At 50.2% G+C, this 24,803-nt stretch overlaps 1 protein-coding gene across 1 annotated transcript in view; it reads left to right on the top strand.

Moving 5' to 3' along the window:
• Positions 1–24,803, top strand: part of Plxna4 (plexin A4) — a 426,662-nt gene that overhangs the window by 379,458 nt on the left and 22,401 nt on the right. Inside the window, exons 17-25 of the mRNA XM_051175888.1 lie at positions 1,738–1,831; positions 2,225–2,464; positions 2,937–3,083; positions 3,686–3,920; positions 7,852–7,994; positions 14,460–14,728; positions 17,371–17,437; positions 17,988–18,134; positions 21,064–21,223. Coding sequence (XP_051031845.1) covers positions 1,738–1,831; positions 2,225–2,464; positions 2,937–3,083; positions 3,686–3,920; positions 7,852–7,994; positions 14,460–14,728; positions 17,371–17,437; positions 17,988–18,134; positions 21,064–21,223 — 1,502 coding nt within the window. The remainder of the gene's footprint in view (positions 1–1,737; positions 1,832–2,224; positions 2,465–2,936; positions 3,084–3,685; positions 3,921–7,851; positions 7,995–14,459; positions 14,729–17,370; positions 17,438–17,987; positions 18,135–21,063; positions 21,224–24,803) is intronic.

The following is a 24,803-nucleotide window of genomic DNA, read 5'->3' as shown; positions in this document are numbered from 1 at the left end:
CCTGCTCAGCGCTCCCCATAGTCAATTCCAGCCAGGAGGGCCCCAGGACTAGTGATGTTAGTGAAGACAGAATAAAGAAGAGCTCTGTGCTGGCTGAGGCAGGGGCAGGCGTAGTCTAAGAGGGATAAACTTAAGCCCAAAGGCCATATCTGACTGGTTGGCTGAATTGTTATAAATAAAATTTTATTGGCACAGGGCTCTGCTCCTGGTTGTGTTGTCTACAGTTGTTTTCTCATGACTGCACAGAGTTGAGTAATTGTGACAGAGACCATATGGCCTGTGGAGCCTGAAATATTTACTGCCTGGCCCTTCACAGAAATAGTTGGCCACCCTCTGCTTGAAGACCAGAGAGAACCAGCCGGACTGCTGGGATGAGAAAGGCCATTGGCTGTCCTTAGCTAAGGCATGAAGGGGAAACAGCCTCTCGGAGCCATGTCAGGCCTTGGCCTCAGAGCCTGGTGCTTCAGGAAGGTGACACAGGCCTTTGTGTCTCACTCAAGAGGCTGGGCAGTGACACTCTGGGACATTTACAGCCTTATTGACTTCACTTTCCCTCCATATTGTCTCAGAAATGAAGGTGTCATCTTCCTGACACTCCTCAGTACCCCAAGTCACATTCATGCCCTGAGGGAGGTTAGACACACACTCTAGACTGCCAGCATTTTTTTGCTTAGGTTAAGAAAATCTGAGGATGATGTGCGCTTTGCACAGTCTGTGGATTTGAGCCTCCTATAAGTGCCTGGGTTGTTTGGGGACAATGAGGGGATCAGTTTCTACTGAGTGCAGAATTAGCGGTTGGGACATCTGGGGACAGGGATGCTAGACACAGAAACTCATCTGGACTGTGACTGTGCTATATGTAGAAGGAACCCTGCAGGCATACTTGGAAGTGTATGTGTGCATGTGAGCTCATGAGTGCACACTCAATGAGAGAGAAAAGTAACGGGCAGTTTAAAGATGGGAAAGGAGATAGCTGGGGGAAGCCCATGAGAGCACAGGTGACAAAGAATCATAGCCACCAAGCTTTAGACAGCAGGCTGTTTGCCAGTGACACTCTGTTGACTAGCAATCAGGCCATTGCTCACTCTAGTCCACCCACGTAGGTCATAGCCAAGCCCAGGGCTGCCCACTCTCCTCACCAGCTTCGCGGTGTTCCTGAGCACAGAGCATAGCGTCCTCTGAAAGGTCACACTGGGGTGAATCATCTGATTCCACCTGGGGATCTGTGTCCTGTGTCACGCCAGGGCTCAGGAGACTGGAGTCTCAGAGCACGTCACACTTGTAATCTTGGAAGAGGTGTCTCAGCGGGACTGAAGCCACTAAGGAGGAAATTTGTAGCACATGGGTAGTGGGGATTCTGCCAGGAACCATTAGTTTAGGACAAGACCAAGAGTGGCGAGGGCCGGGGAGGAGACTCCAGGGCTGAAACAGCTGGATCCTGTCTGGAAGTCTCAGAGAACTAAGGGCCATTGCTGCCGCCTGGACCTTCATGAGATGTCCATGTTACAAACAGCTCAGCTCAGCAAGCAACACTAAGGATATCTGCTCACCACTGTCCTCCCTCGGGCTTCGGAGATACTTTTCCTTTTTATTAGTCGGCTTTTCATCCTTGTCTCCAAGGACACACCTGTGCTTCCTCATCCTTATTGTCGTGGCCCATCCTGGTACATTGTTGTTGTGCCCATTACATCTCCCGTGGCTACAGTTCATACCCTCTTTTCTTTCTTTTTTGGGCAGTGGGAACACACCTATCGCTGTCTGGGGAACTCACCTGGACCTCATACAGAACCCCCAGATCCGTGCCAAGCATGGAGGGAAAGAACACATCAATGTGAGTCCACTGGCAAGTCCTCGCCTACACACAATGACTCCTCATGGCACGGGACACCGTCATGTCCTGGGGTGGGGGGACAGGGGAGTTGACATGACCCTATCTCCAGGTTTTGGGGGCTATAAGCCTGGGATACCAAGTACTTCCACGGTTCATGGGGTTCCATTCTCACCCTACCATTCTTACCCAGTTTAGAAAATACCTAGTCATTGCCACATTCATGGTGGGAAAAGCCAGAGATCGGCGGTAGCTGCAGGGTGGGATCTGGGAACAGCCAAGAGTATGACCTGACGCCCTCCTCCACAACCCTCCCATATGAACCCGATGCAGCATGAACGGCACACCAGGAGCCCCAGAGGGGAGAGATTTCTCATTGTCCTCTGACTCCTGCAGATCTGTGAGGTCCTGAATGCTACTGAGATGACCTGCCAGGCTCCAGCCCTTGCCCTGGGTCCTGACCACCAGTCGGACCTCACTGAGAGGCCTGAAGAATTTGGTTTCATCCTGGACAACGTCCAGTCCCTGCTAATTCTCAACAAGACTAACTTCACCTACTACCCTAACCCTGTGTTTGAAGCTTTCAGCCCCTCAGGAATCCTGGAGCTCAAGCCTGGCACCCCCATCATCCTAAAGGTATTGATTTCCTACTGGGGGGAAGAGAGGACACTAGTATGTGTAATGTGTTAGTCTGTTTTCTGTTGCCCTGAAATACTTGATGCTGGCTACTCATAAAGAGAAAAAAGTTGCCTCATTGCTCTGGGAAATGAAAGACCAGTAATAGTCCTGGTTCTCACGAGGGCCTCTAGCAGGGGCACATGGACAAGGGAAGCAGAGGGGAACTTTAAGACATGGGGAAGTCATGATCTTCCATCATCTTCCATTAAGCGCCACATCGTAAAGGTCCCATTACCTCTTACAGTACAAGGCACCAAACTCCTAACACACCACATCTAACGCATGTGCCAATTCGTTGTACCTCTTGCTGATGGTGGCCTCTTTCCCAGTTCACCCATAAGATGGGAGGGATATTGGGTAGGCCATAGCAGCCAGTAGCACCTGTGGTCCTGACTCAGGGTTGAGAATGGGGGCTTTCCTGTCTGTTCAGGGCAAGAACTTGATCCCGCCTGTGGCTGGAGGCAATGTGAAGCTGAACTACACTGTGCTGGTTGGGGAGAAACCATGCACCGTGACAGTGTCGGATGTACAGCTGCTCTGCGAGTCTCCCAACCTCATCGGCAGGCACAAAGTGATGGTGAGGCTACTGGGATCCTACCGTGTGTGGACTGGGCATGAGGGGTACGGTGAGAGCGGCTCGCTACATCTATGCGATCTATGCGATCATCTATGCGATCTATGCGATCAGGGACTTCTGCCCACTATGAACTCCCCTCCCAGCTCACCCCAGACCTGTCTCCATCTTCCCGTCCCACTAGCCGGTTTCTTGTGTATTGCCATTCCCTCTGTCTTGGCTGGTACAAAGGCAAAACATTAACTGGAGTGCTATCGATTGTCTGTTAGGGCCAAGAGGACCTTTAGGACAAGGGTAGGGTAGTCCATGATGCCATTTCTGTGTCTTAATTCCCAACTCGGATGGCAGGATGAGTCTCAGGGAAGCCAGTTGTTGGTACTATGTCACTATGTTTACACTGCAGTTGTGAGCTGTTTCCTTACGATGAGTGTGTCCTCCTGAGTGAGAGGATGGGGACATCTTCTAGTTGAAGGATGGTCTCTGCTGTCCATGCTCTCTCCTATTTTTCTGATGGGGCACAGGGGTCTTCGCTGGCAGTCACATTCTCCTTCTGACTTAGAATTCATCCCCAGTCTGCTACCACCCCTCTCTTCTTCTGTCCACAGGCACGGGTGGGTGGCATGGAGTATTCCCCTGGGATGGTGTACATTGCCCCAGACAGCCCACTCAGCCTGCCCGCCATCGTCAGCATTGCAGTGGCTGGAGGTCTCCTCATCATCTTCATTGTGGCAGTCCTCATCGCCTACAAACGCAAGTCCCGAGAAAGTGACCTCACGTTGAAGCGGCTGCAGATGCAGATGGACAACCTTGAGTCCCGTGTGGCCCTGGAGTGCAAGGAAGGTACTGAGGGTTCAGGTGCTGGTGCCCGGGGTGGAGTCTGTGTGTGTGCACATGTGTGCCTACCATATACAAGCACACAGGCTGGGTAGCAGTGGGTAGTATATATATATATACATGTAACCTCATGAAAGTTCTCTCTCTCTCTTTCTGTGTGTGTGTGTGTGTGTGTGTGTGTGTGTGTGTGTGTGTGTGTGCATGTACATATATACACATATATCCCTCTTTACAACACCAACCATCCTGGACAGCATTTGGCAATGTTGGAGGTCACGCATGTGTATATTTATATTTGTGTTTGTAAGTACATTAACCAACAGATGGGGCTGCAAAGGGTGTAGTTATGTGTGTAAATATACACATTGCATTTGAGTCTTTCATTTACAGGTCGGCAGGGTAGGCTATAGCATGTTGTGCCGGAGGTTGTGTGTATGCATATATGTACTTGAGCAAGTTGCTGTGGGGGAGGGCAGCTGTATGTGTGTATGATGCCTGTTCATAGGCCAGCAAGCTGACCCACAATGGATGGCCTTACAGACTGGGCAGTCTAGCTGCAGAAGCTTTCTGCCAGTCTCTGAGCTTAACCAGGGTCCCAGACCAAAGCCCTGTTTATCAATCTGCCTGAGGTTTTCTCTCTAACTCCTTCCAAATACATGACTGGGATCATTTATACACCAAGAACGGTACCCAGATTCAGAATTCTGGCAGTGGTGGTGGTGGTGGTCACAGTATCCTCCAGGGAAGACAAGGGTGTCTCCAAATGATGCATGCAAGCAATCCTCAGTTCTTGACCATCAGCAGGAAGGGAATTCTTCAGCGTTGATCTGGGATTTCAAAGGAAGTACATTTCTTGGCTTGTATTTGAAAAATGTACCCAAGTCACCATGAAGGGAGATCAGCAATGTCAAACCCAAGAAGGCAGCTTAGCTAGCAGACTCATAGAACCCCAGGACATCCTTCTGTAAGCTCACCCTGGGAGGAGGGAGCTGAGCTACTTCTCAATGGGTAATATGTACCCAATGTTAATGCAGCCTTGTACCTGGGCTCTAGCATACAGGTTCCTGCTGGGGAAGCTCTGCCTCTTTTGATGGAGACAAGGCTCCATCCCATCTCTGCATCCTTCAGCTGTCATCCTGGCATCTGCCTTGTGGGACTGTTAATTACTGCCTTTTATTATATTTACACTGCTTAATTTTTTTCTCTGCAATGTACTCTTCCCTCTAATTAGGTGTAGTGATTAGGATCTCTTTTATGTGTGGCAGGCATGAGGCTTTGAATGTTGGAGGCACATGATGACTTAAAGGAAACTGCAGACCCATCAAACCTAACACCCTCCTTTCCCTCCTGGCCAGCAAAGCAGCCCAATCAAAGGAGGCAGCTGAAGCAGGGTGGGGGGGGTTACTGGGTGGTGGGTGCCAGGTTCCTCTAGAAGCTCCTGCTGAAAGGCTTAGCACGCAGAAACCCATGGAGTCCCAAGAGGACCATGGCTTCTGGCTGGGGACACTTACGCTACTGGAATGGAAGGAGGCTTCTTATAGCAAAGGACATGCAGTGTTGGCCATGGAGGCACTTCCCAGGATGCCAAGGCAACTTCTGTGTGTTTATAAGGGAGCTTGGGCCCAGGGCAAGCATTTGTGTGGAAATTTTATTGCCAGCTAGGTAGCTGGCATCAGCCCAGACTTGAGGTTTGGATATATTGGCACACATGTGTGCAAACACACATTCCCACTATGCATCGTCACTAGTATGCTTGCATGCTCTTATACAAGTTAAAACAGGCACACATTCTCTCACGTGCACCCCACTCCTGTTCATGTATTTCTCTACACACACACACACACACATACTGAGAGAGAGAGAGAGAGAGAGAGAGAGACAGAGAGAATCAGAGGCACAGACAGAGAGAGAGAGAAAGAGAGAGAGAGAGAGATGTTCTTTACCCTAGATATGCTCAAGTATGTTGGTCGGTTTTCAGTACTGTGATCAAATAACCCACCAGAACCAACTTAAAGGAGGAAGGGTTTCTTTTCTCAGTTTCAGAGGGTTCATACACCATGGAGAAGGGGGAGCATGGTGGACAGGTCAGGAGGCAAAAAAGACCAGAAACAGAAAAGGGGCCAGAGGAAAATAGAGTGCCAGAGACAGCTAGCTTCCCACCCCTAGTGATCCCAGGCTACACCTTCCATAAATCGATGCCCTCCCAACAGCAACATCATATTATGAGTCCATCAAAGGATGAGTCAATCCATTGATAATTACTACCTGATTGTTTCTGAAAAGGCCCTTATAGACACACCCAGGGATAAGCCTCATTAATCTCCTGAGCTTTTCTCAGTCCACTCAAGCTAGCAATTAAATCAACCGTCAATGCATGTTCATTAGGCTTTGGTGACAGTGCATGCCAAAGAGGCCTCCTTGCTCACATGCATCGGATTGCATTCAGAAGCTTTAAGGCATCTGTCTCTGGTGTCACTGCATGTCCAGAACCCCAGTAGCCATGTAACAGGGCTGCTTGGAAGGAAGCACCAGAAGAGGCTGCATGTCTTCTGGTGTCCAGCTTCGACCCCTATGCTTACCAGCAAGCCTTGGGGGCTCTCCTGGCATCACGACTCTCAGAAACCTACAGACTTCACGTCATTTCTACCACAGTCAGCGGAAAAGACAATCTAGTACCCTGTGTGCAGTTCAGGGTTCTTATGTCATGTTTACATGTCATCATAGCCGTTGGGCACTGGGCTTGCTCTTAGATGTCCCTAGAGCACGTAGAGCTTGTGAGTCCCTTCCAAAGCCACCCACTACTCTTTTTTCCTAGCCTTAAGCTTACATACATGAAAAATGAGTATTGGTCAGGCAACAACCATGACTTGTTCTTTGTCAGTGTTTGCCAATACAATCTGTTCATGTGTGAGCATGTATACATGCATGCATATACGTGCAGGTGGGTGTGGGGGCATGCACCAAGGAGAATGCCACACTTTAGCAGGCCTGATAGCTGCAGCTCTGAGGTGGCAGAGGAGGTGGCCTCAGGAGGCATTGGGCCAGGACGGAGGATGACAGCTTTGGCTCTGGGCTGTGTCGCATGTCAGATTTTCCCAGGGGCCAGCTGGGGCCTTGTAACTCTATCCACCTGGAGGCCTGAGCTGCCCTCACAGATAGCAGTGCCTGCATGCAATAAGAAGTCACTACCAGATAGCATTGCATTGAGGCAGGAAAGGCAAAGGTGCCCCTTCGTATCTGTGCAAAAGAAATAGGTTAGCGTGACTGGCCCTATGCCCAAGCCTTGTTTGGTTTCTGCAAGCTATAGGATTCAGAATTTTATGCTCACGTTCTTTGTTATTGGAAAAAAAAATTGTTCTTGACTTTGCTAAGAAAAGCGGTTCAGAGTGCAGCACTAGACATAGGCTTATCTCTTTGTCTGGTCCCCTCTGTCCTCCTGCCCTTTTCTATTTCCCTTCCCAACACACTTTACCAGTCAGAGCCCTTTCTCTTTGAACCCCAATAGCATTATAGGTCTTAGGGTAGCCTTCCCATCCCTCTGCAGTTTGAAAGACATGAGGCCCCAGACTAGCTTTCTCCCATGCTAATGCCATATAGTTCCATCATTCTTACATGCACAGGTCCACAGACTACACCCCCAGGGACACAGGATTCTAAGCTATTGCTCTTCAGGGACTGTCCACCTTGTTTTTTAAACCAGGGTCTCTTGCGGGCCTGGAGCTCTCCACGTGGGGTAGCCTAGCTGGTTGGTGAGCACCAGGCTCCTCCCGTCTCCATGTCCTGAATGCCATATGTACAGGTGTGTGCCACCATGTCCAGGGATATTTATGTTTGCTAGAGTTATAGGGCTCAAACTCAGGTCTTCATATTTGCAAGGGGAGCATGTTACCAAGTGAGCTGTCATCCCAGGCTCCTCATGAGCTTCTCTTTGCACCAGCTTTTGCAGAGCTACAGACAGATATCCATGAGCTTACCAGCGACCTTGATGGAGCTGGGATTCCTTTCCTGGACTACAGGACCTACACCATGCGGGTGCTTTTCCCAGGGATTGAAGACCATCCTGTGCTACGGGACCTTGAGGTAAGAATCAGTGCCCACCCCCCATGCTGGCATTACAGCAGAAAGCCCAGCATCCTGATTCAGATGTGAGAATAGTGAGGCCAGGGAGACAGCACATCTTGCCTGTGGTCCCCCAGCTTGTAAACACCAGCCAGTTTCCTGGTGGAGATGGGATCAAAACAGGGAGCCTCGGAGCACAGATTTGAATAGTGTTTGGGGGGTCTTGGGTGTTCGTAGAGCCCTTACAAGATTGAATGGGTAGAGAGCAACTCTTCCAAGAAAAACTACACATGTTTGTCTTCAATGCTTTTGTACTGCGTGGTAAGACACCATGACCAAGGCGGCTTATAGAAGGAAAAGTGTATTGGGGCTTACAGTTTCAGAAGGTGAGTCCATGACCGCCATGATGAGAAGAATGGCAGAAACTGGCAGGCATGGCGCTGGAGTGTTAGCTGAGAGCTTACATCTTGAGGCAACAACCATAAAGCAGAGATCTAACTGGGGATGGCACAGGCTTTCAAATCCTCTAAGAGCAACCGCACTACCACACCTTCTCCAACAAGGCCACACCTCTTAATTCTTTCTGAACAGTGCCACCAACTAGGGACCAAGCATTTAAATGTTTGAGCCTGTATGAGCCATTTTCATTCAAACCGACCCATTGTATACACAGCCAAAGAGTATGCTAGGTAAACATGGACTTGGGTTTAGTAAACCACAGCATAAAGGATTTCGCTAATTAACTGTTACTGGATAAAGGTATAAGGGATCTTACCACTTGACGCTTCTTTGGGAAAGAGGAGTGATGGGTGAGGGAGGGAGCTGGAGGAGAGAAAAGCCCCACTGCGCTACTGCTATCAGGGACCCCCATCCTTTGAGAAAGTTATCCCGTTTACTCTCTAGCATGCTATCTCGCTTGTGCACACATTCACATTACACTCTATTCCGAAAGGGCTTTACAATGGGTTATCAAGATAAATGCCAGAGGAAAGTGAAAAATGATGAATGGGAGAAATGGAAAAACAAGACTCTTGAGGGATGGTGATCATTAGAAGTTTGTGAGCCGTGAAAACCCTTACTCAGTTTTAAGTACTTTTCTTGCATTTAGCCGTCTACCTTCCCAGCATTAGAAGATGAACCCATCTTATAGGTGAGCAAAGTAAAAGGGCAGAGAAGCCCAGTGAGTGGCTAGTACACACAGCTGCTGAGGACAGAGCCAGAAGTAGAGTCAAGACATCATGGCATCATGCAAGACATCATGTTCTCTTCTGGCTAAGAGCCTGTGGGCCATAACTCTGGGTGTCCTTTAGCTCTGCTTGTCTATAGGGAGGAACCAGAATATGCAGATGGAGCAACAATGGAAAATAAGGTGCAATTCAGGATGTACACACAATTGTCCACACAATGAAAACAGACCCTTTGCTGGGTGTTGTGTATACTGACATTGGTGGGTGTCTCTGGTTGCAGCAGGCTGTGTACATACTGCTCATTCACAGCCATGCATACAGCCTGCATTTCTCCATACTCGCTTATTGGACGACACAGACATGTATGCATGCAGGGGTGTGTGTGTGTGTGTGTGTGTGTACACGTATATATGCATGCATGTGTGTGTTCTAAGCACTTTCACAGACTATAGGAAACAGCACCACCTTCTCTCTGGACAGGAGCCTCTAGTCTTTATCAATATGTTTGCTTGTGTGTGTATTAGTGTTTATAGATGTGTCATATGTTTATGCACAAAGATACTATGTATCTCGGGACATTCATTCCATCCATCACCTTGTTCAGACTCTTCATCTTTACTCTTCCTTTCTCCTTTTCCTTGCCTTTCATTTCATCTATCCTTGGCTTCACTTTAATTTGCACCCAGACAACATACTTCCCAGGACATAATAGAGCTCACGAGTTTCTAGTTCGGAGAAGAAGTCGGGGTAGAAAACAGTGTTGCTGGTGTATAGACTATAATCTTCACTGTCATGATCTGACTTCCTACCAGGTAGGGACCCTGGCGTAGAGTATCCGTGTGGGAAACATCCGAGTGAAAGACTATTTGCCCATCTGTCTGTCTCTTTGTCTGTACTAGAGAGGACACAGTCCTAGCAAGGGCAGTGATAGCCTGCCCATATGTATCAGAGGGAACAGCCTAAGAATTCAACCAAGATGTGTATAGAGAGTCATTTTCCTCATTTCGCTAGTTCAAAATCCTAAGTCCACATGAGGATATAACTTTTAAATGGGATCTTCTGAGCCTATATCAAAATTGGGCCCAGAAATCAACTATACCATGCCTGGGGCTTTGGACTTTATGTAGTCTTACTGGACTATTATTTGCTCATTTCCAACTTATTCTTGCTATGGAAAGTTCCTCCTCGGTGTTCTGGGTGTGGAGACAGTCCTTTCATGAAAGCAGTGTCTCACGGACCTTTCATCTTCACGGGACACTGGACCACAGCAGAAAGTGTGAAGGGAGCATGTCCATTCGCTTTGGTAGGTCTCTAGGCCACATGAGGGCAAATAGGGGCATCTGAGGAAGAGACTTTCCTGGCCCTAGTCATATACCAGTGCTTTAAAAACATACAAAGAACTTCCAGCCACACACTCCAGGTTTTGACCCATCACTGGCTCCTCAATTCTAACCTATTAGGTTACAAATTAAAATTTACCATCCAGTTTTATAGGCACAGAATTCAACTAAAGCCGGGAACCATCTGGGTAATAAAGAGTATTTGGTTTCAGAATGACTTTGGCTAGGGATGGGGAGGGTGGCAGAGAATAAAAGTGATGGTCCGGACATCCTTTCCCAAGATCCTTCACATCCATCTCCACTCTTATCAAACGGAAAGAAAATGTCCACCTCTAACTCGGGACAGAGAGAGATGTGTGTCTGACATCTAGAAGCTCCTGGCAAACAGAGACCAGAATGCAGCAGCCTGGGACATGCAAAGGCAGGCAATAAAACCGTGCTGATTCTGTGCACAGGCCGCATGCCAAGTACGTCATGTACATTATCTCATTTAATGTTCATAGAGCATTATGACACAGACGCTCATATAATCATTTTATACATAAGGCAGTAGACTCTGGAGGGGTTGGAGTTCTCTTTCACATACAGTTACTATGCTGATTCCAGAGCCCAGGCTGCTAGCCATGGTACCTTTCCTGCAGGAGGCTGGCCAAAACCATCCTGCCCTGAGCCCCAGGTGCTTGCTGGCCACAGGCTTATACATGTTTTAAGGTACAAGAGAAGCCCATACAGTAGGTCCAGAGTGGGTCTCCATAGTGTGGGGTGCTGTGTGGCTGGTACAGTATTCTCTCTATAAGCTGCACTGCCAAACCTGCTCGTGGGCACCTCACCCTTTGACAGACAGCCCGAGCAGCTAGGAGAGTGTACCCGGGAAGATTCCAAGGAGAAGCCTGTGTCAGCTTTCAGACAGCCCCTGAGTTCAGCAGGGGTAGACATGGTGACAGGTGGGGAGTTTGGGTTTGAAAATCCAGCTCTTGGGGACAAGTGTGGTCATTTGTCTGAGAAACTGAGATCATAACTGTCCTATGTAAGGTCATTAAGAATGCACATACTGTGCCTTGCGTATGGAGCCCAGGAAACAGTGCTATCTGTTACAGTCAGTTCAGGTAGCAGAGGAATCATTCTGAGGAGAGGTGAATGGGGAGGAAGTAAAGCATGATCATCCGTGTGAGGGTGCAGTCACAGGTTTGGGGACAAAGGAGGAAGTAGACAGGTGGTAGATGAATACCTGAGCTACGGCAAAATGAGGCTACCATGTATCCATTGCCAATACTGCATCAGTCCGCCATGGATTGGGGAGCCAAAGGAGCCAGGTATAAGGTAAGCCAAGGCTGGATGCTCCTATGACGGTGAGGGACTCGGAGTGGGGCTCTGATGAGGGCCAGGATGAGCTGCCAGGTTGTTCTGGCGGCTACCTGCTGTACCCTCCTGGCTCTGTTCTCCTCCCTCTTTGTCTGAGAACAGTCTTTCCACATATGAGTACTGCAACCAGAGGAATGACAAAGGCCTGGCTTTGGGAGCACACAGGCTTCCTCTGAGATCCCAGAACCACCAGAATGTGCTTCTCTATCAGAAAAGGTCACATAAGACCTCTTCCATGCATAAGAGATCCAGTGTGCCCTCTGCAGAGGACCTGGGGACTTGGGATTGGCCTGTAGCTGGCGCTAGCCTGCTGTGCCTCAGCCGGAGTCCAGAACACAGGGGCTTCTGAGTCAATGGGGAGAATGACTATTTCTGCCATCTTCTGTGACCTGGAGCCAGCAGGCCATCTCTGTCTGCCACTTGCCAGTTGAAACCTGGGAGTTCAGCAGGATAACTTAGCTACCCTTTGTGACTTGGCTGTTTACGGTACTCAGTGCAACAGGCCTTCTTGTGAGTTGTCTGAGCCCATGCGATGGCTCCTGGATAGGGTAGGACAAAGTACTGACAGCTTGGGACATGGTCTGGCTTGGAGGCTTCTGTCTTAGGATCCTGAGGAAGCTCCTGTCCTCACACTGTCCTAGAGGGCCTAACAGAACCCGCACCCTAGAGCACGTACTAAATGAGTATCCAAATCAGTTCAAATAGGACTCGTCATAGAGGAAGATCCATATGCCCATTAGCTCTTTCAACAACCGTACTTTTCTGGTGAAGAAATTGACAACTACTGAGTGACTGTCAGAATTCCACCCAAGCTTGACCAACTCTCAAACTATGTTCTTTCCTTTGCCGTACGCGACAGTCCTTCTCAAAGGCCCAAGGGGTTGGGACATAGCCCTTAAGCTGCTTCCTTGGTACCTCTGATATTTGTCCCTCCCGCCTCACCATGCCATTAGGACTGGAGACAAGCCCTGCTCAGTGTTCCGAGAAGCATCCCCATGAGGGCCAGGCCTATGGCTGCTTTCCCAAGAGCTCATTAGTCTTCTCAGAAGCAAGCATGCAGAGCAGTGCACATACATCACTGCTCAGCACAGTGACTGGCAGGTCCCCAAGAGAGCCCACCCGCCCCCCCCTATTTGGGTCAAGAGGCAGGCAGTACCAGGTCTTCAGGAATCCTATGTGCCCCTCCCAACTGCCCAAGCACACCACTTTCCTATTACCATTGAGTTATCTCTCCGGCCCCAAATCAGTGTTTACATGGAGTTAGGTGAAGAGTGAGCTCACGCTAGTGTCTGTCCTTTTCGCTTGGTGTGTTCACAGACATTTGCCACTTTGCTGTGGATACTAGTAAGTCATTCCTTCTCAGGGCTAGGGAGCATCTGTCTGTGCCATTACTGCTGGGCAACTGAGAGATACCAACCTGAGGTTCCTCTGAACAGGGCTGCTGTGCCTCTTTCTGGACATCTCAGGGACTGTCCTCCATGCTCAGCTAGCTAAGCAGCCAACAAGTGTCTCTCAAGATAATTGTACCCTCCTAGGGATTTCCCAAGCCCCCTATCCTGCAGGGAAGAAGGTAACATTACCTCATTCTCCTCTGCTGGGTAGAGAATATCAGGGTGCTCCTTAGAGGCCTGTCTCTCCCTTTCCTAAAGTTGGTCAGTTGAGGTCTATAGGAGGTAAATGAACTCTCACAAGCTTACAGAGTGTGGTAGTTTTAATGTAGTTAGCCCCCATAAGCTCATAGGGGTTGGCAGTATTAGGAGGTATGATTTTGCTGGAGTAGGTATGGCCTTGTTGGAGGAAGTGTGTCACTGCAGGGAGGGGGGTGGGTGGTGGTGGGCTTTGAGTTCTCCTTTGCCTATTTCACTCAGTGTGATGCTCAGATCACTTCCGGTTGCCTGCGGAATCAGGATGTAGCTCCTTCTCTAGCACCAAGTCTGCCTGCACACCACCATGCCCTGCCATGATGATAGTGGACTAAACCTCTGAAACTGTAAGGCACCCAAGTAAACGTTTTCCTTTATAGGAGATGCCATGGTCGTGGTGTCTGCCCACAGCCAACTGAAACCCTAACTAGCACACAGGGTGTGGTGGTGGCAGAGTCCAGGGGAAATACAGAAGTATTGATTGTTTGACCACAGGACCTTTGGGGATGTTGGGTTAGCTGGGAGCCCAGGCCTGGTAATCCCTCAGATGGGACACAAACCACAGCAGTTCTGGGCTTCCAGAGCCCCAGAGAGTTAGGAGATAGCCTGGGGCCCAGGCCCTCCATTGGCTCTGCATGACCATCAGGGAAGAGCTGAGGTTCTAGGTAGCACAGAGGGGTTAAAAATCGAATGGCTACTTCTTAGGAACTGTGGCTAATTCTTCTGGTATTAGTGGTTGTGTCTCAAAGCCGTAGCTACTGCCCTACTTTCTGGGCTAAGATGGACGTTAAAAAGATAGTAGTAGGCGTCACGCTTGCTTGACTCCAGAGGAGGCCCAGGTAGTGTTAGCCAGATCAACTGGGCCTAGACCGGGGAGAGTGGGAGCCTATTGTGTGAGGCAGTAAATGAGGTACCCAGAAGCTCACGTCAGGACCCCAAATCTCCCCCCCCCAGGTCCCAGGCTACCGGCAGGAGCGCGTCGAGAAAGGCCTGAAGCTCTTCGCCCAGCTCATCAACAACAAGGTGTTCCTGTTATCTTTCATCCGCACTCTTGAGTCGCAGCGCAGCTTTTCCATGCGTGACCGAGGGAACGTGGCCTCTCTCATCATGACGGTACTTCAGAGCAAGCTAGAGTATGCCACTGATGTGCTCAAGCAGCTACTGGCTGACCTCATTGATAAGAACCTGGAGAGCAAGAACCACCCCAAGTTGCTGCTCAGGAGGTGAGAGAGGCCTGCAGTGGCCAGCAGGGGTCAGAGGGCCCCTACCCCAGCCCAACCCTTATGTATGGCTGCTGGAGCCCATCATGCACACAGGGCGGGCTGCAGAGGGACCAGCTATGCTCCTAAGGGTGAAACACTGACCTATGGGAGGCCAGTCCCACCCATTACCTGCATGCCTTCAGCCCAGCCCACCACTTTTCCTTATACCCCTGCCCTTCTCTCTGAAGTCTGTCATCTTCTCCCGTAGCTCTGTGTAGGTCAGTTAGGCCGTGATCTGGCCTCATCTAGGCCAGGAAAGAGACCGTAGGCTGTCCATGGGCCAGCAACATGAGCAGCATACAAGACTGTAGAAAGGAAGCCACTTGTGCTTCCCAGACCTGATGGGAATCTACAGTTTAACTGGGAACTAAGCAACTTGAATGTGTGTTATAATTTGAGAAACAGGAAGTGAGAGTCTGTAGGGACAACTGACTCAGTACAGCCCAGCAAGCAGATCCTGACCCCTGATGTAGGCTTCAGATTCCCTGCTGGACCAAATTAGATGCTATTAGGTCTCTCATCTCGGAGTGGTCCATTTGGGCTCATGGTTTGAGGAGATACAGCCCCTCATCACGGTGAGGCTATGTGGCCAGTGGCCTTCTTCCTCCAGCAAGGTCCCATCTCTTAAAGGTCCCATGACCACCCCCCCACCCCGCAAACAGTGTTACCACCAACTTGGGACCCAGCATTCAAATACAAGAACCCGTGGGAAGCATCTCATTTGAACCTAGCACATGCTTCCTACATGTGTTTCTAAAACCCACAAGGCTAGCCAAGTGTCAGCCATTCCTGCCCTGTGATTTTTGGCTTGCCTAGAAAACACAGGACTCCTGTTCTGTACCGGCATCCATTGGAAGGGTGCCCATTCCTGTTCTCAGCAGTTATTCCAATGCCCAGTCATGGTACTACGGCCACAGTTCGAAAACACCATGGAAACCTCCGCAGCCGGCTCTCTGCCCTGACGGCTCCACCCTGTCTTCCTGACCTCTACCCCATGGTCTCTGGGTCAGACTCCAGGCCTCAGCGGTGCTTGCAGACAGATAGACTTAGCTTTCCAAATAGTTTGCTTTAGGCTTATTTGGGTGGTGGGGGGGGGGGAGGAGCATGCACATTTGCCTGCACAGCTGCAAAAGGCTGCAGTGCCAAGGAGAATCCCACAGCTCTGTAAACGGCAAGGTAGATAATTTTGATTTTTGTTTTACTTTCTCCGCGTAGCCACCCACTGGCATAATTCTAGGGTTGCCGCTGCCTGCCGGCTCTCCCACTGACAATTCCCTGGCATGGTCTCACGGTCTCACTCTGGGTCTCTGTCTCCTCTCTTCGGTTTTCTGCTTGTGCTGCCCGGATGCTCTGGCACTTTCCCTCACCGACTTCATTTTGTTCCCTTTGCCGCTGGCTCCTCCCCTCCCCACCTCCTCTTTCTCTTCTGGGCTTCACTGCATACCAGCAGCTGTCCAAACACCTGGAGGTCTCAGTCAGCAGCACTCTCTAGCAACTGTGTGTCTCAGTTCATCAAACCTGTCTAGAGGCGCTAGTTTGTCTCTGGCGCTGACCCTACTCTCAAGTTTCAACCCCTGAATGTGTGCAGCTCAAACCAGTAACAATGCCACAGCATCTTTCTTCCTCCTCTTTTTCTTTCTCTTCTTCCCTTCTTCCCCTTCCTTCCAGAGGAAGGAATCCTCTCTTTTCTTCCTTCCTTCCTTTTTTCTCTTTTGCTCGTTCAACACAGGGTTTCTCTGAGTAACCCTGCCAGATACGAAACTCGCATTGTCGACCAGGCTGGCCTGGGACTTGGAGATCCGCCTGCCTCTGTCCTCCCAAGTGTGCCACCACTGTCCAGGGGCATCTTCTTCCGCAAAAGAATAGGCAGGCTTGAGTCATAACATGAAAGATGGGGGCTGTATTCAAAAAGTATTCCCTGCCACTGCAGAAGCTTTCCTTAGATGTGTGCAGCAGCCTTTGATGACGTTAACATATCTGGGGATGAGCTATGGTCGCCCTCCGTGTGGCTGCCAATGCAGTGAGCCTAGATAAAGTAACAGGTTCCATATGGAACACTACCATATTTTCTCTCTACCATAATCTCCTCCTGTGCCACCTTCCTTCCCATGCCCTGCCCAATTAGATCCCCCCGCCTTTTGTTTCGACCCCCCCCCCAAGTTCCTTTAAGGCTATACTGTCCAACAGAAAATCTTCTGTCATACGTAATGATGCAAATCTAAATTCTGTAAAGTAGACAGACTCCAGCTCCTCAGACACCCTGAGCACATTTCAAGTGTTCAGTAGCCACACGTTTCCAGTAGCAACTGGACAGCTTAGGTGAGGATCACTGCCACTGCCGTGAAGTGGTATGGGATAGCACCTCTGTAGACAAGGAAAAACCTGCATGCCGTATATGCATGCTCAGAAGGCAGATTCTCAGAAAGAGCTCTGTTCTCAGCTCTGGGGGCCTGGCAAGCTCTAAGATTCTCCTGTACATTAGCTCACCAGAAACTAATCAGCAAGATGGTGGCAAGTTCTTCCTCACTCGGCCCACTCCATGGCCTCTGACCAGCTATTTTTGTCTTCTTTCCCCCATCCCCTGGGTGACTGACTGATACCAGGACCGAGTCGGTGGCTGAGAAGATGCTGACCAATTGGTTCACGTTTCTCCTCTACAAGTTCCTCAAGGTAGGAAGGGACAAGGGCAGATTCCCAGCTCTACTATGGTTCTTCCTCTCCTGGGAGTAAGCCTTTCCCTCTCCAGCCTGTCCCTCCTCACTCTATAACCCCTATGCCCATTCTTACGGAGCCCGATACACCCAACCCACAGGAGATGCAGTCCTTTATTACCAGGAAACTGAATTGAAGAGACCCACAGCTAGTTCCTCCCAAGTGAGGGTTCCTCCCACTGAGAGGGTTCCATGTGGTCCTCCAGCTAAATTCCCATTTTAGCTGAACACGTGAGTTCCCAGTTTCCTCCCCACATCCCAAGCTCCCCCGACCCCCCACCCAGAGCCAGACTTATGGAAGCTGATGAAGGACAAGTTCTGGACAGGTGGCAGAAAGGAACAGAATTGCCTGGGTCCACAAGGAGGGAACCCATGCAGATCCAAGGAGTACAGAATAAGAAACGGGAAGACTGAGCCAAGAAGCAAGCAGGACCAGGAAAGCAAGAACAGTGGGGTGGGCCCTGCATACTTCTGATCCCTGCACTCTAAAAGTGGGGTCTCTCATGCAGGAGTGTGCCGGGGAGCCCCTCTTCTCCCTGTTCTGTGCCATCAAGCAGCAGATGGAGAAGGGCCCCATTGACGCCATCACAGGGGAGGCCCGCTACTCCCTGAGCGAGGACAAGCTCATCCGGCAGCAGATCGAATACAAGACCCTGGTGAGCCCCCACTGCCCCCTCAGCCCTGGTGAGCCCTCCCACTGCCTTCGTCTGCAATAGGGTCCTGCAGGTGCTCTGCTGTGTGCCCCCTCTGCTCTCAGAGGCCCAGGCACCAGGGTACCCAGAGGCTTAGCTGTAGCTCAGCCACTCTTCAGCTGGTGTATGGGCGTGAGTCCAGACAGGTGCTGACTGGAGTAGGCATGGCCCAGTAGGGATGAGGCTGGAGGTCATGCTGGTAGGAACAGATGCTCACAGAGACATTCAGGTCCTATGGCCAGATAGGAAGGTGATTTCCCTCAGGACAAGGCTATTTCTGCCTGCTGGAAGGCCATTCTGGCTCTCCCTTTCCCGACTTTTTAAGGGCCCTGGGAATCCCAATAGATTTTCTTCCTAAGAAGCCAAAGACAGTCTGTGAGGGCAGCATCTTCTGCCTCTCAGTTTCCGGCTCATAGAAGGAAGTCAGAGACTGCAATTAAAATGGAGAAGAGGGACACACCCTCCCAAAAAATAGAGGCTTGAATAGTTCTTAGTGAGAGAAGAGATGAATTCCTTTAAATGTTTCCTGTCCCACCCTCCTCCATCCCCTTGCAACACAATGAGCTGAGATCACAATCACTCTCTGGCCCCAAATTGCAGCAGCCTTTATTTCCAGGGGCTGGTGTCAGATGGCAAACTTACAGAGAATGGGGAGAAATCATTAAGTTGGAAACATCTGAAGATAGGCAGGAAAGGACAGGAGAGAAAAATGGGTGATTGTTTTGCTCGGAGGTGGCAGGGCAGCGGGGAAGGGTGCTCCAACATGTGAAGGGAATACTCCATCCCTCCATCCCGTGGTGATGCAGGAAGATGGTCCTGCACCAGGACAGATGAGCAGCAGAGAATCCTGCTGAGCAGCCCAAATATAAAAGTGGACCTTGTAGGCGCATGCAGTGACTCGAGGAGCCTGGGAGCTCTGAGTTTGCTGTTAGTGACCTTATCCTGTTGAAGTTGCATTAGCACAGCCATGGGAGCGCTCCAGGATTTACATTGCATTACCAGAGAGCCTGCTGGAGTGCTAGACACTCACCTGGTTACCTGCCAGGGATCTTACTAGAAGACTAGATGCTTGCCAGGTTACCTACTTGAGTGCTAGAGATCTGGGAACTTGCTAGAATACAAGACAAATAACTGCCAGTGTATTAGATGTATGTCCCCAGGGAGCCCACTAGCTGTCTAGATGCATACACCCCCCCCCCCAGGAGCCTACTTGAAGGCTGTATTCCTTCCCAGGAACCTGATAGAATGCTAAATGTTCCCTGAGAGTCCACCAGATGGTTAGAGTCTCCCTGGGAACCTGCAGAGAAAGCACCAGGTGGATGATTTCGAAGCAGTTAAGAGCCAGGGGTAGAAGACAGTTTTCTGAGCCTTGGGATCCTTTCCTCTGTGGGTTCCTGCATCCTCTCTGGAAGATGGGTACCTGCCCTAAAGCATATATGAGAGGTTGCCCTTAAGTACCAGTCTCTGCTTCATGGTCCTGCTGGGGAAAAGAGTTCGGACAAGGCTATATTGCTGCCTAGAGGAGGCTGAAATGCCCATCACTGGTCTGTCAAAGGACAGCATGGGGGTTGTTAGAGCAGAAGGGGTACAGAAGGTTCTTAGGAGAGAGGGAGGGAGTGGCTGGGAGAAGGCATTTGGACATTTAGCTCACAGGCCTGGCCTCCCTTTTTTTTCAGTTCAGGACATTTTGAAGGTGAGAGTATGATTTTTTATGGATCTAGGGGTTCCCCCCTTCTTAATGGAATAAGCATGTTCCCCATTTGTGCTCATACAGTCTAGCTGCTAATGAGAGGCAGGAATCCAGGGCCAGGGTTCTGATTACCACCACATGGAGCAGGAGGAGGGCTGCAGTCTGGCTCTGCAAGCCAGATGGGGCTATTGGGAAATGGTTATTGGGAGGGGCATGGGGTGTTTCACTTCTGAGAAGGAGAGGGACACAGCACACTCAGGCTCCAGGGACAAAAGGCTAGTTGGGAACCCAGAGCATTAAGACATCCATCTGGCCTCAAGTCCCCCAATACCCAGGCCCCTCACAGCCCTGACCATTCCTGTACCTCACAGCCCCCTTCTTGTTCCACTGAGGTCCGCCCAGAGAGCCCCAAAGTATCAGCAATAGAGAAAGAACACACGGTGAGGATGGCCGATGGATGCTTCGAATGTCTTAAGGAAGGAAACAGCCGGTGGAGCAGCTTTAGTTTCCCACCCACCTCTCTCTGAAATGAAAACTGGAGGCCTGCACTAGCAGCGGCCTCGTCACCTGACCAGGGTTTCAGGTTCATAGCCATGGAGGCCTCTTGGGGGGCCTCAAGCTGCAGTTTTTAAAGGGCACCTTTTTATACTTAAAGAATACATTGGGTTTCTAATAGATCCAGCAGCTCCCAATCAGCCCGAAACGTTTCCCAAAACCAAAGCTATTAAATCTTTTAAAACAGGAGCCCAGTTTCTCATTAGTCCTGAGCATGTGTGTGAGGGTGTGGGGGGGGGAGGGAGAGGGTTGTGATCGTGTTTTGGAGAAACAATAAAAAGAGTGATACATGAAGTTGGGAGTTGGTGAGGGTAAGGCTTGCTAATGGGGTGTCCCCTTGCACACAGCTGTACAAGTAAGGGACTACACATGTGTGCATGCCTCTGTGTCTGTTCTGTTATAGACTCCCTCCTGCCATCACTTTTCTTCACAGAATACTGTTCCCTTTGGGAAATTAGAGCATCCATCCTGATAGGAAGTTAAGGGTACAGCTTATACCCCTGCAGCGGTATTTAAGACATGGTGGCATCCTGGGTCTCTAGACAGGATGGAGTGGAGTCATTCATGAAGGATCCCAGGGCTCTGCTGATGAGGTCTGGGAGTCCTTCCCACGGTCCTCATCACGTGACCTCTCCCTGCCACCCTCAGGTCCTGAGCTGCGTCAGTCCAGATAATGCTAACAGCCCAGAGGTCCCAGTGAAGATCCTCAACTGTGACACCATCACTCAGGTCAAGGAGAAGATACTGGATGCCATCTTCAAGAATGTGCCATGCTCCCACCGGCCCAAGGCTGCAGACATGGACCTGGGTAAGAGGGCTACTTCCCAGGGCTATCCCTGTGGCTGTTTTGGTGACTTTGTGCTTTCTTGGGTTAGCAGTAAGTGGAGCTGGGCTTCAGGGGACAGAGCAGGAGCAGTGTGTGGCAGGAGGCAGGCTGAGTTTGTGTTTATAGTCTGTTTGGAATCGGTGGGAGAAGAACCATGAGCCTCAAACAGAAGAGGGGGCAAAGGCCACGAGGTACTCTGTTGGCAAACCTTCCTGGCAGGCAATGCCTCTGTGGTCCTGTGGGCGGCGGAGGGCTGGCATCGCAGGTGTCATATCTAAATGAAGGGATGTAAAGGCAAAGCCTGCTCTTCCCAGTCCCTGTGGCCAAAGTCTGGACATTGCCTTTGTTCCCTCCTGGGTCTCCCTCCCCTCTGGGCTGTGCCTATCATTTTTGCCGAATACCCACAGCTCAGGGGAGCCGGGTCAGCCACGGAGAAAGAGAATAGAGGAAAATGAGATGTGACAGCCCTCTGTGGAGGAGGATGACACTGTATTTGAATGTCCCATGAAGAAGTAGCATACCCTGTAGAAACAAGGGCATTCCACCCAGGGCCATTTGTACTTTGCCCGAGTGTTCCACACAGTGTCCTACTGAGATGTCCTCTGGAGCAGACTCTGAAGAGCCCAGGATGGAAAAGGGCAATGCCAGCATTGTTTGTAGTGCCTGACGTAAGGCCTGATGTCTCTAGGTCCTTCCGTATGACCTTGCCCAAAGTACTTAAACTGCCTGTGCCTTCTTCCTTTGCCTGTGAGGCAGAGATGATTACAGCAACTACTTCATAGTAGAGTTCAGTGGGAGTGATACACTGAAAGTTTTTATGTGGCCTGTCTGGACCATGGGAGGCAGGAAGATGCTGCGAAGGACACTGACTTGTGACTATGGATACTGGAGGGTATGAGGATGGCGCTGAGTCCTGGCAACATGGAGGGGTGGGAAGACCCCCCAGAAGCCCTGTGTACCCATCTGGGCTCTAAGCTGGCTTCCGCTAAGCCGAATAAGACAGATGGACATCTCTAATTTTGCTCAAATCCATGGTGATTTTTCAGCCTCCCTATCCTGACTGCCACCTCCCCCCCCCCACAGATTCTGATGCCTAAAGATCCCGAGCATCAGTTCTGTTAGCTCCTTGAATATCTCATATCCCCTCTTAACCCTGTATCCTCCCACTAGGCTTAATGCTAAATACGTGCGTAGTGCCCGATGTCCCTCTTCTTGGAGGTTTCTTTAAGTGCCTTGTTCTTAGGACACGGAGGGGTTTATGCACCAGGAGAATTGGGGGTGTGCATCCACACACATGTATCTCAGGACACCAGCCCTTAGAACTGGGGTGTACTTGTATGTCTATATGCATTTGCCCCACATCCGTCTGCTGCCATGAGGGGCCCTATAGACTAATGGAGAAAAGGTCCCTGCTGTAGAGCCAGTGGGGAATGGAATAGTTCCAGGATGGAAGGCTCTGATGTGAATCCCTCTCATTGCAGAGTACCCTGTAATGGCTGGAGTGGGGTAACCAGGTAGCACCACCATTTGTATTTTTTTTTTAAATCTGTGAGCCCAGGGTGGAGCCACCCCTCATCTCCTCATCTTCAGTATCTGTGAAGTGAGTGGGGGTCTGGGAAGAGCTGGTGGAGGACATAGGTGCTGGAAGGCAAAGGGACCACTGAGCATGTGTCCTGTGCTTGAGAATAGGGTAGCTTCATTAGGAGCCAAGCAGTACCCCCCCACACACACACACGCACGCAGAAGTAGGACTCAGTTGCTACCTGGAAGATAGCTTCTCTGCTATGTTAAAAGCCATGCCTGGCCTCGCAGGAGGGGAGGGGAGTTGTCCACAGAGATGAAAGTGCTTAGAAAGCTTAAACCAAGGTATAAAAAAGGATGTCACTGTTACCACAAAGCAGTCTATGTCAAGGGCCACCTGGCACACAGACTGAGTGAGGCCCTGTCAGCGCTGGACAGAGACCAGACAGCAGAGAACCCTCCACTCATCTCCTTAAACCTCTTGCTTCCATGGTGGAGGAAGATGTCTGGCGCGAGCTGCCTCCTGTCCCCAGATGACCAGCCTCTGTCCCAGACTCAACTGAAGCAAGAAGTCACTCTAATACCTCTATTATTGTCCTAAAGAAATCCACCCCCGGCCCATCCCTGCCTGGCATGAATTGTATTGTATCTTCCCAGTGGTCCAGCCTGCTGCTGCTCTCCCCAGCACGTCTACTTATGGCTACTGGCATTGGAGCTTTCCCAGCCTTCCCCTCATCCCAACCCAGATGTTAGAGTAACTATGTGGGCAGTTATGATTGGCAGGGATCCGAGGGAAACAGAGCCCATATCCCACTCGTGTAGGGGTATGGCCCATACTCATTGTTCTATTGCTCATTTCTTGTCGTGTGTCCTACCCTGTATAGGAGATCTTCACCACATTAGAAAAAGCAGCCTTTGGTCCGGTAACTTGGCCCAACTGCAGGGTCTGTAGGTTCTTTGGTGTTTAAGCTGTGGTAAGCCAGTGTGCATTTTTATTTTTACTTACATGGTCCATCTAGGATGTGCTTATCTGGGCATAACTCAGGGTAGGTTGAGGAGTCTCTCTCTCTCTCTCTCTCTCTCTCTCTCTCTCTCTCTCTCTCTCTCTCTGTGTGTGTGTGTGTTTGTGTGTGTGTGTTTGTGTGTGTGTGTTGGGTGGGAGGCATCTTGTACAGAACTGACCATATGATTTTGGAGGTAGGCAAGTCCAAACTCTGCAGGATGCACTGGAAGGTTGGAGGCCCAGGGAACCGTTTATGGCCATCTGCATACAGAATTCCTTCTGGCTCATGGATGGTAGCCTTTTGCTCTCTATAGACCTGTAACTGATTAGATGAAGCCCGCTCTGGATTTCGATGTTCCTTGTGTACCCACACCTACACAAATAGGCTGAATAATGTTTTTCCAAATGTCTTGGTTCAAAGGCCCTGCCAAGTTGACACATAAAATTCCCCATCACAGGACGGAAAGGGTCTGCCTGGATTATAAGCTGTTGGGGGTGGATGGAAGGAAAGGTAGTCAGAGACAGATTTCAGGAGAGTGGGCTTCTCAAAGCACAGTGCCCAGGTGGCACTCCACCCTGAATGTATGAGATGGCCCCATCTGTTCACAACCACGGCTACCCTGGAGTACTTGAACAGGGGGCTGTTTGCATCTCAACTCTTCAATTAGCCATCCATCTTCAGGGCTCACCAGTATTAGGTAAGCTAGCTGCCTGGAGTGGTGGCTAGGAAACTGGGAGAAACTCACCACTGCCTTTCTCTCTGAGATAAGGAAGGCTTCTTGATGTCTCCTACTCACCAGAAGGAATAAAAATGTTTGCCTTAGCTTCCTAGCACAAGTGGGGAATTGGTAGCCCAGGGAAGCACTGAGCTGAGGCCCATGCCTCACAATGGGGAGGTGACGAAAAGACCCACCCCCCCCCCAGTCTCCCCAACAGGCCTTCCTTCTGCCCCTGTGACTGCCTGTGACCTCCACAAGCTCCTCTGGTTTGAGCCAATGCTGTCAATAGCCCCCAGAATCTGCCACCCAACTCTGTCTT

Source organism: Phodopus roborovskii, unplaced genomic scaffold (assembly GCF_943737965.1).
Source record: "Phodopus roborovskii unplaced genomic scaffold, PHOROB, whole genome shotgun sequence".
NCBI classification, from domain to species: Eukaryota; Metazoa; Chordata; class Mammalia; order Rodentia; family Cricetidae; genus Phodopus; species Phodopus roborovskii.
The sequence above is the reverse complement of the archived record's forward strand: the minus strand, read 5'-3'. Positions and strand labels throughout refer to the sequence as shown.